The sequence below is a fragment of the Penaeus monodon genome, chromosome 14, assembly GCF_015228065.2.
Source record: "Penaeus monodon isolate SGIC_2016 chromosome 14, NSTDA_Pmon_1, whole genome shotgun sequence".
Lineage (NCBI taxonomy): Eukaryota > Metazoa > Arthropoda > Malacostraca > Decapoda > Penaeidae > Penaeus > Penaeus monodon.
The window spans coordinates 42,466,348-42,479,470 of NC_051399.1; the positions used below are offsets into that span (position 1 = coordinate 42,466,348).

General features: G+C 45.7%; 1 protein-coding gene across 1 annotated transcript in view; it reads right to left on the minus strand.

The window, feature by feature from the left end:
* Window positions 1-11,884, minus strand: part of LOC119581151 (disks large homolog 5-like) — an 84,179-nt gene extending 72,295 nt beyond the window's left edge. The window contains exon 1 of the mRNA XM_037929515.1: window positions 11,703-11,884. Coding sequence (XP_037785443.1) covers window positions 11,703-11,744 — 42 coding nt within the window. The 5' untranslated portion in view covers window positions 11,745-11,884. The remainder of the gene's footprint in view (window positions 1-11,702) is intronic.
* Window positions 11,885-13,123: the final 1,239 nt, after the last annotated feature.

Consider the following 13,123-nt stretch of genomic DNA (forward strand, 5'->3'; position numbering starts at 1 on the left):
GAGAGAGGGAGGGGAGGGGAGGGAGGGAGAGAGAGAGAGGGAGAGAGAGAGAGGGGGAGGAGAGGAGGGAGAGAGAGAGAGGAGACGAGAGAGAGAGAGAGAGAGAGAGAGAGAGAGAGAGAGAGAGAGAGAGGACGAGAGGGAGAGGGAGAGGGAGAGAGAGAGAGAGAAAGGGAGACTCGACGAGAGAGAGAGGAGAGAGGAGAGAACGAGATCGAGAGAGAGAGAGAGAGTCATTCCACAAAAGTACTTTCGTGGACCTTTCCGCCACCGCCGCAAGCAGCGCCGCGGGCTCAAACACACATCCCAAAGCGCTGGCAGGATCCACATCATTTCATTAAGGATAAAATCTGGCCTTCGGTGACGTCACGGAACTGAAGCGGATCAAAGCGATCAGATTTTAACCCCCTCAATTTTCTTCCATATTTCGTGCCTTGGCTAAATGAAGATTGCGTATGGTGGCAGGGAGGGCAGGCCTTTGTCGATACTAACGACGACGCTGACCTTGGCTACGTTCCCTATTTTTTCCATAATTAGATTTGCTTCGATACTTCAATAAACATTGATTAAACAGCTGCTAATAATATGTACACGCGTTATTTAAAAAAGAAGTCAACGGTTTACCGGTAGAGAAATGGCCCATGAATCCTGGCAGCCCTGAAACGTTAAGCACGGACGGTAATTTTGGATGAAATTTAATAACCCCGAACGCATCATAAACACGAACATTAATCCCTTCTATCATGAATTAAAAGCGGCCCCCATTCGAGGGGACGCGGCGTCTGACCCAATAACAACAATCACCTGCCAATGAGGAATCCCGCCTCGATGCGACGGGCGCTCGCGACATAGATCGTTTTCAAGTGCAACTGGGAGAGAGAGAGAGAGAGAGAGAGAGAGAGAGAGAGAGAGAGAGAGAGAGAGAGAGAGAGAGAGTGAGAGAGTGAGTGAGTGAGTGAGTGAGTGAGTGAGTGAGTGAGTGAGTGAGTGAGATAGAGAGATAGTGAGATAGATAGAGAGAGAGAGAGAGAGAGAGAGAGAGAGAGAGAGGAGAGGGAGAGGGAGAGGAAGAGGGAGGGAGATAGGGAGAGGGAGAGGGAGGGAGAGGAGGGAGGGAGGGAGGGAGGAGGAGAGGAGGGAGGGGGAGGAGGGAGGGAGGGAGGGAGGAGGGAGGGAGAGAGAGAGAGAGAGCGTGTGCTTTGTGTGTGTGTGTGTGTGTGTGTGTGTGTGTGTGTGTGTGTGTGTGTGTGTGTGTGTGTGTGTGTGTGTGTGTGTGTGTGTGTGTGTGTGTGTGCGTGCTCGCGCGCGTGCGAGTGCATGTGCCTATGCATGTGTAAACACGCGTCCTTCTTGGGTTAAAACTTTCAATTCCGTTTCTTCCATCTATTCCAAGAAAACCAGCGACCTTTTCCATGAATTCGGTGACGCTAACACGTCCCCAAATAAGAACGCATCTAAATTCTATACGACGAAGGAAATAAATGATTTCCTCGCTTTGCCAATCCGGTTACTGGTTCACTATCAGGAGCATTAAACGGCCCCGTCATTCATGCTCCAAATATCAAGGAGTTAATGGGCAAAGGATGAGGGGATATTGGGTGCTGACATATCTCGAACCAATTACACCTAATGCTTATTCTCCGTCCATCCTTACAGCAAAGCGAGCCACTTAGCGCCTACACGAATAATATTGCAAGGTAAAGCTAAGGAACTCACTATGATACAGTTGGGTGGGTGAATGAATGAATGAATGAATTAATTAATCAATTAATTAATAAAAGTGTAGAGTTGATGAATGAATGAATGAATGTGAGTGAATAAATAATAAATGAGTAAGTAAGTAAATACGTATGAGAGATTGTGTGAGAGTGTGAGTGTGAGCGTGAGTATGAGTGTGTGCGTGTGCATTTCAAACAGGCATCAATTATATTGACAACGCATGAATTGAGCTCAATTAACAACCTCAATGAAAAATAATAACAAATACCAACTCGCCTCCCGTAGTTTGAATGTTAGGAATCGCAAACGATAAGCGACTTCATTATCTTTTTTCCGTGCATATTAACAACGTCCCCAGCTCAGATGCACGCCGACAGTTTCTGACCAAAGCTACCTTAATATCAATACAATACTGTTTACTCGAAAACTGGATCACTGCCGAGAGATGATTGTAACTGTTACTTAAGATAAACGAACACTGGCCAACGTAGTGCTGTATCGGATATATACAACTCAGTGTTAACTCTCAAAAGTCAGTAATGCTAATATACGTTAATACCAGACAACTGATAAACAATACCGGTAAAAGCGAGTCTGTAAATTTTAGTCAACGTACAGTATAGGTGAGTACGTGACAAAGTTAAACATGTAATTCCAAACATATGGCAGATAATACTATCAGCTAATACCAATACCAGCTGTAAGTGATACGGCAAACGCTAAACAATGTACGTTAATGCGGATCAAAGCCAACGAACGCTTGTCAACCCAAGTCTTCCTTCGCTAAAACCTGATACCTGTAGCCCCTGAAATGCCACCTAAAGAGAACTTGCGATGTAATAGATGCAACAGCTTGTGTCTTTGTTTACTTCACATGTGAAACAAGCTTAGTACAATTTCTATGTCGGAAAACAATGTAAACGTAGGCCAATTCCACACGAGTTAACTATTACTGATAAATGCAGATTCCCGCTAACCAGCGTAGATGCACAGAGACAGTCCAAAGGTCAATACGAATCAAAGCTATCTGATGTAGGTCAACGGAGGCCATTTTTCGCCAATACCTGATACGCGCAGACCTTGAAATACCCCCCAATTAGAACTCACGTCGTTAAAGTCGAAATGCGGTTTCCGATGCGAGATAACACAAGCTGGCGACTTTGTTTACTGCACGCGTGAAGCAACCCCAATCAAAACTCTGGTCGCCAGACCAGAAAGTAAAGCAAATGTAGGTTAATTTCGTGCAACCCTAGCTACTATTGATCGGTGCAGATTAACGTTAGCCAGTGTACCTCCAAACAAACTGGCTTACACCGGTCCAAGCCTATGCCTACTTACGGTCTGAACTTGCCGACATGGTTAATGTAGGTCAAAGGCATGCTAGTTTCGCCAATACCTGTGCCGGCCAAGCAGAATCCGTTACAAAAGTCGAAATACAGTTTCCGATACGAGTTTCCACAAGCTGACGCCGTTGTTTACAGCACCGGGGAAAAGTCTGAAAATCCATGTCTGCCGGAAAGCAAGCGCACAATCGATAGCATCCTGCCATCAAAACACGCACAAAGTCAACTGAATCAATCGACCGCGTGTCCTAAATTCTCTCGCTAAGTAATCAGGACAATGGCTCCTACATGTCGTTTGAAAATGAACATATCGGTACAAGATGCAGGCTGAATTTAAATGCAGAAGCTTATTTGTGTTCTTAAAGAGACAATCCCGACCAACAATGGGACGGAACGATACAAGACACACATTTACGTAAGCGATGAGAATTTTCTTTTTTCCACTGCCCCCCAATATTGGAAAGCGCATAAATAAACATACATATTCTTTAATTAGATACAAGGCAAAAAATAAAAAATAAAACCAAATACTCCCGTCGAACGAGATTGCAGATCCGCCCAGAGACGACAAGCGAACGCGAACACAAATCAATTTACACAAAGGAAACAAACAAACGGGAAGGCTTAACCCCGCAGTCTCCCGGGACGAGTGCAGTTCGCGGGCCGCTGGGCAACGCAGATGTTCCGACCTGTGTGATTCACCCTTTCGGGCCGTGTGGCCTCCTGGCGAATTTAGTTTGGCCAAAAAGGGGACAACGTAAATCACGTCCTATGGTTTATTTCGAATGGACATTTCTGATTCCAATAAACAAGCCAGACAGTGATACAGCTACAGCCACTACCCTTTCTAACTACAGAAATATTCGTTACACTAAAACAAAAATCTAACAAACAAAACGAAAAAAAGTAAACAGAGCCACCGAGCCACTGACACATGGAACCGAACGTCAGCGGCGCGGATCCACGAACACAGGGCAAGAGATACAGAACTGCACTTTTACCGACACGCGAGATATAACGCATTCGCTCCCTCGCGGACTCCTACATGCTCTTCCGCCAACACGCTCGTCCTGCCGAACTCAACCAGAACCATCGGACTAACACCCAAACAACCAACCTATTTCGGACCAAGCACGTCATCATTTGCATACACAGCCCCCTCCCTCCCAAGAACACAAGATCGAACGTATCCGAAATAGGATCGAGAGAACCAGGAAAACGCTATTCCATTCGACAGACACTTTTCGTAAACAAAACCCGCAGAAAATACCCCAAAAGAGCGAAGACAATGCGAACGGCACAACAATCATCATCATAAACGAGAAAGAAAAAAAAAACGTAATGTGCCGTTTAATAACAGTCCCCCAAGAGGATTATCACTCACCAGACGCCAATTACACGAATCCATTTCATATTCCTTCCCAATAAACGTCGCGGTCCGTAACGCTGACGCGCGGATATGCTTTATGGCTAATGCGACGGGATTCTGCGGCGTGGCACTATCTCACCGCCAGAGATGCTTGTTGAGGGAGGGAGGGAGAAAGGGAGGGAGATAGAGAGGGAAAGATGGGTGGGTGGGTGGATAGCGAGGAGGAAGGAGGAGGGGAAGGAGTGAGAGCGGGGGACAGGGAGAGAGGGAGAGGGAGAGGGAGAGAGGGAAGGAGAGAGAGAGAGAGGGAGGGAGGGAGGGAGGGAGGGAGGGAGGGAGGGAGGGAGAGAGAGAGAGAGAGAGAGAGAGAGAGAGAGAGAGAGAGAGAGAGAGAGAGAGAGAGAGAGAGAGAGAGAGAGAGAGAGAGAGAGAGAGAAGAGAGAGAGAGAGAGAGAGAGAGAGAGACGAATAGATTTAAATGGAACGAAGCGACGTGAAAAATATCGAGCGAAGAAGCGTCCGCATTAATGAAAGCGAGCATTATGAAGACCCCTTGACAGATCAGCTGACTCGCACCCAAATGCCAGCTCGTTTGCGAACACTGCCATCAAATCATACACGCACACGCAACTCAAGCGGCGTGTGTACAAACATCACGCTGTGCCCTCGCTTCAACACTCGGTCTTGTATTGTTGCCCTGTTGACTAAAACGACACCGCTGTTGATTTTTCGTTTTTTATGTTTCTGCCATTTTACGCTAGTATTTTCTATACAATTTACATCGACGCGAAAAAAGTAAAAAAAAAAAAAAAAACGTGAAAACACGCTACATAACACTTGCTGTAACAGTTACAGCAGGATACATAAAATGTATGTATTGTTTATTAAAACTCTAAAATTCATGACCTTAAACATTTCGAACATCATGACAGCAATTACCCTTGCAAAATGCAACTTTCCCTCATGTAATATAAACAAAGGCAATACATATATTCCATATATTTATATGCATGCAATTTGCACACATGCGCGCACAGACACACACACACACGATCGTCCGTTTATAGTGGTTCAAAAACAGAATGCTAGATAAAATCAATGTCAGAGTAATATGTATTAACTAAGGCAATAGAAAAAAATATTGTAACTATGTATGTATATTTCTGTACATACATTGCCTGCCTGCCTGCCTGCCAGCCTGCCTGCCTGCCTGCCTGCCTGCCTGCCTGCCTGCCTGCCTGCCTGCCTGCCTGCCTGCCTGCCTGCCTGCCTGCCTGCCTGCCTGCCTGCCTGCCTGTCTGCCTGCCTGCCTTCCTGCCTGCCTGCCTGCCTGTATGCCTACCTGCTTACCTACCTGCTTCTCTACATGTCTGCCTGCCTGCCTGTCTGTCTGCCTGCCTGTTGCTGCTGTAGTGTAGTGTTTGCTGTTGTGTTATGTGTTGTTGCTGCTCTGTTGTGTCTGTTGTCTGCTGCTGTGTGTGTGTTGTGTGTGTGTGTGTGTGTGTGTGTGTGTGTCGTGTCTGTCTGTCGTGTCTGTGTGTGTCTGTGTCTGTTGTGTGTGTGTGTGTGTGTGTGTGTCTGTCTGTCTGTCTGTCTCTGTCTGCCTGCCTGCCTACTTGCCTCTTCCTCTCTTCCTTTCTCTCTAGCTCCTGCTCCCTCTCCCTCTTCCCGTCTCCTTCCCCCAACATGTCTCCATCTTTGTTTTTCCCTCCCTCTCCCCCCCTCTCTCTGCCCCTGCTTCTCTCCCTCCTCTCCCTCCCTCTCGTGGATGAAGAGACACCAACGGCAGCCGGAAAGAGGGGGAAGAAAAGAGAGAAGAGAAAACCCCAACCGTCCAAAAAGAAAGACATGATACACGAAGTTGCCATAAAAAGGAGAGAATGTCGCCGGCGAGGTGATCGACCATCGCTATGCCAATCTTCCTACGAGTTTCCAAGGAAGGGGGAAAGACAAAGGAGGAGGAGGAGAAGGATGAAGAAGAGGAGAAAGAGAAGAGGGAGGAGAAGGATGAAGAAGAGGAGAAAGAGAAGAGGAAGGAGGAAGAGAAGAAGGAGGAGGAGGAGGGTGAAGAAAAGGAGGAAGAAAAGGAGGAGGAGGCGGACATGGGCGAGGATGAGAAAGAAGGGTGGAGGAGAAAGGGTGGAAGAGAAAAGAGGAAAGAAAAGGAGAGAGAGGAAACTAAGATAAACAAAAAAGAGGGACAAAAGGGGAGAGAAAGCAACGAAAAATCCAAGGAAAACGAACAGGATGAGGACAATACGGAGGTCAGCGAAGCGAAGTGAAAGAAGGCGGCCGGAGGTGGACGAGGGCCGACGAAGAGGGAGGGAGAGAAGGGGGGGGGGGGTGATGAGAGACCAGGCGGGCGGAGACTCGAAGGGAGGGGGGGACCTGACGGGGCTGGCTGCTGAGCGTGGTTATGAGCGCAGCGGTCGCGGTCGCAGGCGCAGGCTCTCGTGCATGACAAACCGCGGACTTGTATCCGCGTCGAGTTTTCAGCACACTGCCCGCTACTCCATTACCTGGACGGAGCAAATGGTAACTCCGGCGCGCATGATGGCGTTATCTTTTCAAGCCTGGCTCATACACCTTTCGTCAGCCAACCCAGACGAAACAAAATACCGACTTCTGGAACCACAATCTCCTCCTCGCAACCTTTTTCGCCCCCACCGTATCTCTCGCCCGGACACAGTTCCCGCCCATAATGAGTTTAAAACGCTCTCACCCCAAAATGTCCTTGGGTTTTTACCTCGACGATCACTTTCCACGCCCCCGACCGTATCTTGTCCCTTTTCATTCATACGATCTCGCCGCTAAGCCCGAGGTGCGAGTTGTTCACTTCTGCGCTGCGATGGTGACGCCTGTCTCGGTACAAATGGCTGCATTACATTCCTAAATTCATGTGTACACTGTAATGTGAGAAAGATAGAGAGGGACACAGTGATAAAAACGGAGATTGAGACAGAAAGCAAAGAGAGACAGAGAGAAAGAAATACGAGAAAGATATATATATATATATATATATATATATATATATATATATATATAGAGAGAGAGAGAGAGAGAGAGTGAGTGAGTGAGTGAGTGAGTGAGTGAGTGAGTGAGTGAGTGAGTGAGTGAGTGAGTGAGTGAGTGAGTGAGTGAGTGAGTGAGTGAGTGATTGAGTGAGTGAGTGAGTGAGTGAGTGAGTGAGTGAGTGAGTGAGTGGGTGGATGGGTGGGTGGGTGGGTGGATGACCCTGAAGCAAACGTATCCCCCCCGATTATCGTAATCGGAAAAGTTGAAATAATAAACCTAACTAAATCAGGAACCGCGTCTGGCCTTCCCTGGCACGCTCAACACGGCCCGGAAACCGATTCGACCCGATCTGTCAGCAGCGGAGGTCAAAGACGCCAGAGACAAGGTCTTTCGTGTGGTTCTTAATCCTTAGGTGTTCAGCTGCGGGGCGTGGCAGAGGGTGAACAGAGAGAACCCCGATGACTGGAATAACTCGCACATTAATAATACAAACAGACAATAAATGGCAAACCTACTCACAAGACAAATTGACAAATCCGCATGTACGCAGACATGACACACATCCGCTTACAAGCAGACTAAAAAACACACATAAATGCACACCGATAAAGACGGACGGACGGACGGACGCACGAACGAACACACACACACACACACACACACACACACACACACACACACACACACACACACACACACACACACACACACACACACACAAGAAAAACGCACACATGCACACCTCCCACATGCACGGAGAGAAGACAAACACAGACACCCCCGGGCGCGCAAACGAGACAAACACACAAACAGAACAGACACAAAAATCCTGCTCGTCAACAGGGAATACGCCACGTTATCCAATTAATCCCAATGCATTTCGAAAGATGAACGCTACGTGGAGGGAAGACAGAAAGAAATGAAAAGATGATGATGAAAGGGACGACACTAAAGGAAGAAGGAGGGGGATGGAAGGCAAAGAAAAAAAGGCAAACAGAATGACAAGGACAAAGACAGTGGGTAGAAAAGAGAGGAAAGAGGAGAGAGGGAAAAGGAGTAAAAGCAGCAGCAGCACGAGTTGGAAGAAGAAGAGGAAGAGGAAGAGGAAGAGAAGGAGGAGGGAGAGGAGGAAGAGGGGAAAGAGGAGAAAGAGGAGGAAGAGGAAGACTATGAAGAGGAAGAGGAAGAGGAAGAGGAGGAGGAGGGAGAGGAGGAAGAGGGGGAGGAGGAAGACTATGAAGAGAAAGAGGAAGAGGAAGAGAAGGAGAAGGGGAGGAGGAGGAGGAAGAGGAGGAAAAGGAGGAAGAGGAGGAGGAGGAAAACTATGATGAGGAGGAGGAGGAGGAGGAGGAGGAGGAGGAGAAGACTATGAAGAGGAAGAGGAAGAGACAGAGGAAGAAAATGAAGAGGAAGAGAAAGAAGAGGAAGAAGAAGAAGAAGAAGAAGAAGAAGGAAGAAACAGGAAAATAAGAAAAGAGAGGAGGAGAGGGAGCATAAAAAAAAACATGAAAAGAAAAACAGATGCAGATAGACCACCACCGAAAAACAAACAGAAAAAAAAACGAACGCATAAAAACGAAGGGCGGAAAATCGACCAAAGGTCAGCCTCGAGCTCTGACCGGGGGTGGGGGTGGGGTGGAGGTGGGGGGGAGGGGTTGATGAGGCCCACAGGAGGTCGATGAGAAGGACAACGTCATGCATCGACACCGTTCATAGATGAGAGAGAGGAGAGAGAGGAGAGAGAGAGAGGAGATGAGAGAGAGAGAGAGAGCGGAGAGAGGAGAGAGAGAGAGAGAGAGAGAGAGAGAGAGAGAGAGAGAGAGAGAGAGAAAGAGAGAGAAGAGAGAAAGAGAGAGAGAAAGAGAAAGAGAAAGAGAAAGAGAAAGAGAAAGAGAGAGAGAGAGAGAGAGAGAGAGAGAGAGAGAGAGGAGAGAGAGAGAGAGGAGAGAGAGAGAGAGAGAGAGAGAGAGAGAGAGAGAGAGAGAGAGAGAGAGAGAGAGAGAGAGAGAGAGGGGGGGGGGGGATAGGTAAATGAATAAAAACAATAAAAACAGAAATAAAACAGGTTGGAATACAGAAACGTCAAACTGGGAATCATTCAGATTCACTTGCAAAAGGTTTGCTAAAAAAAAAAAAAAAAAGATGAGATACGCGTATGAAACTCGAACGAAAATCAAATCAACCAACACAAACACGTAGTCAAAAAGAGAAAGGCAGACAAAATAAATAAAAGGAGAAACGAGAAAAAGAAAGAACCGCGTGAGGGACAAGCGAGCAACCCGCCGCGCATATTCCCCACACCCTCCCCAGGAAACGAGAGAAAAAAAAAGATAAAAGTAAAAAGAAAAAAAAAAGAAAAAAGAAAAAAAGAAAAAAGAAAAAGTAAAAAAGAAAAAAGCCGAAAGGAAAAAAACAAAGAAAAAAACACACACACAAAGCAATACACAAAATAATTCGGGAAGCTCGGAAAAATATTTCGTGAGTCTGTCAGAACTTGCTGTAATACTACACGTGTGAAATTAACATTATCAAGTTTAAGTCGACGGGAAAGGAAAATGCATGCTAAAGTAGCGAAGGAGGGTCGCGCGGGCCCGGCGCTGCGGGCCGGCCGGGAAGGGGAGCTCGGCACAGGCGCATTCATGGGTAGATTTAGGTTATACATATCTCTCTCTCTCTCTCTCTCTCTCTCTCTCTCTCTCTCTCTCTCTCTCTCTCTCTCTCTCACACACACACACACACACACACACACACACACACACACACACACACACACACACACACACACACACACACACACACACACACACACACACACACACGAACACGAACACGAACACGAACACGCGCACACGAACACGCGCACACGTACACGCGCACGCACGGACACACACACGCACGCACACGCACACACGCGCAGGCACGGACACACACACGCATGCACACACACGCACATATAAATATCTATCTATCTATCTATATATGTGTCTATATAGACAGATAGATAGGCAGAAAGATAGACAGATGGGCAGATAGAGAGGGGGGATAAGACTGATAAAGCGCCCGGAGAGCGGCTTCCCATCTCGAGCCCGAGCGCAGGAAACCCCCTTCCGAGATACATGTCCAACTCCGCCCCAAGACACCTGCGCGAAACCCAAGCCGGATAAGAGGCCGGTCCTAAGCCGAGTCCGAGGACGCCCGCCCTAACGGATTCAGCCGAGCCTACTAACGTGCCCCTGATTTCCCCAAAGAGGAAAAGCCAACATTCAAATTCATTCCCTTTAAAACTGGATCAGGCCGACACTCGCTTTCGCAAGGAACTCTGAGAAATTCCCGCCGCGTCGCACCGGCGGCAAACGTCGAGTGGGGGAAAAAGCCCTCATGCTATTTGTAGCTCTAACAACGCCGCCACCCAAACTTCGCCGGGGAAAAGTTAGGCCGGATAGGAAGTGGTCTTCGCCAGTAAGCGCTCAAGTGGCTGAGGTCTGACCCAACGCCCGGGCGCACCGCACAGGCACAAGCAAGGACGCCGAAGTGACTGGAACCTTGGTATTAATACACCGATGTTTCCCACAAACGGACGGATACACTCCCGTAAGTACTTACTTACTTACGCACGCACTCGTTTACTCATTCAGCCAGAGAGAGAGAGAGAGAGAGAGAGAGAGAGAGAGAGAGAGAGAGAGAGAGAGAGAGAGAGAGAGAGAGAGAGAGAGAGAGAGAGAGAGAGAGAGAGAGAGAGAAGAGAGAAGGAGAGAAAGAGAGAAAGAAAGAAAGAAAGAAAGAAAGAAAGAAAGAAGAAAGAGAGAGAGAGAGAGAGAGAGAAAGGAGAGGAGTAAAGGAAAAGGGAGAAAGTCGCCTTACTCTTCCAGCGAGAACCTTTGTAAGAAGTTTGATACCGAAAGTGAAGTCCTTGAGCGAATAGAATGGAAAGATAAAAATGAAATGTGAAGAGATAGAGGAGGGGAATAGGAAATCGAACTGGAAGAGAGGAAGCGGTAGAGAAGGAGAATGGAAGGGATATGAGAGAGAAAGAGAGAAGAGAGAGAGAGAGAGAGAGAGAGAGAGAGAGAGAGAGAGAGAGAGAGAGAGAGAGAGAGAGAGAGAGAGAGAGAGAGAGAGAGAGAGGGGCAGGCGGAGAAGGATAATAGAAGCACAAAGAAAACATAACTATCCAAAGCCGGCACTGCATCGTCTACCGACTTCCATTCCACCCCCCCCCCCCTCCATTCGCCAGAACCACAAAGAAGCCACATTACCTTGAGCTCCGCACGAAGAAGGGCGACGTTGCTCTGCTCCATGTTGTAGTCATGGGAGCTGACGACGGCGCCCTGGGGCTGCGGGGACGCCGAGGAGAAGGGGCGGCCGGCCTCGCCCGCGCCCGTCGACGAGGCGGAGCTCTTCTTGTCGTCGCACTCGCTGTCGCTGGTCAGGCCGGCGACGGAACCTGCGCGGGGACGAAAGGGAACATTAGGGACGGACGCGGAGAGATCGCCCTCGCATGCAGAGGGCTCGAGCGGGAGGCAAGGCCGCCGGGGACACGGCCGGGACGACACTCAACGCTAAAACTAACGCACAGCCTAGGGTTAATCCTAATAACAATCAGTAATAACGTAAACATACTTATAATAATGATAATGATGATGATGATGATCATGATAGAAATGATGATGATAGAAATGATAATGATAATGATAATGATGATGATAATAATAATAATAATAATAATAATAATAATAATAATAATAATAATAAGAAGAAGAAGAAGAAGAAGAAGAAAAGAAGAAGAAGAACAATAACAATAATAACAGTAATAACAATAACAAAATAATAATAATAATAATAATAATAATAATAATAATAATAATAATAATAATAATAATAATAATAATAATAATAATAATAATAATAATAATAATAATAATAGTCACCGTACAGACAATAACAACGGCAGGAATAACAGTTATGATAATAATAGCAACGACAGTAAGAGCAATAGTAGTAGTAATAGTAGCAGCATGAAAAATATATAATAAAAATAAATGCATAGTAGTAAACAATCTCGTTAGTACAAGATATCAACAATAATAACGACAGAAATAATAATAATAATAATAATAATAATAATAATAATAATGACAATGACAATGATAATAATGACAATGACAATGATAATAATGACAATGACAATGACAATGACAATGACAATGGTAATGGTAATGATAATCATAATAATCATAATTATAATCATAAAATAATAATAATAATAATAATAATAATAATAATAACAATAGCAATAGCAGTAGTAGAAATAAAAATAACAATAAAAATAAAAAATAACATTAACAACAACAACATCAATAGCGATAATAATAATAACAATAATAATAATAATAATAATAAAAGTAACAATAATAATAGTAACAATAACAATAATAATAATAATAATAATAATAATAATAATAATAATAATGATAATAATAATAATAGTGATCGTAGTAGTAGTAGTAGTAGTAGTAGTAGTAGTAGTAATAATAGTAGTATAGTAGTAGTAGTAATAGTAGTAGTAGTAATAGTAGTAGTAGTAATAGTAGTAGTAGTAATAGTAGTAGTAGTAATAGTAGTAGTAGTAATAGTAGTAGTAGTAATAGTAGTAGTAGTAATAGTAGTAGTAGTAATA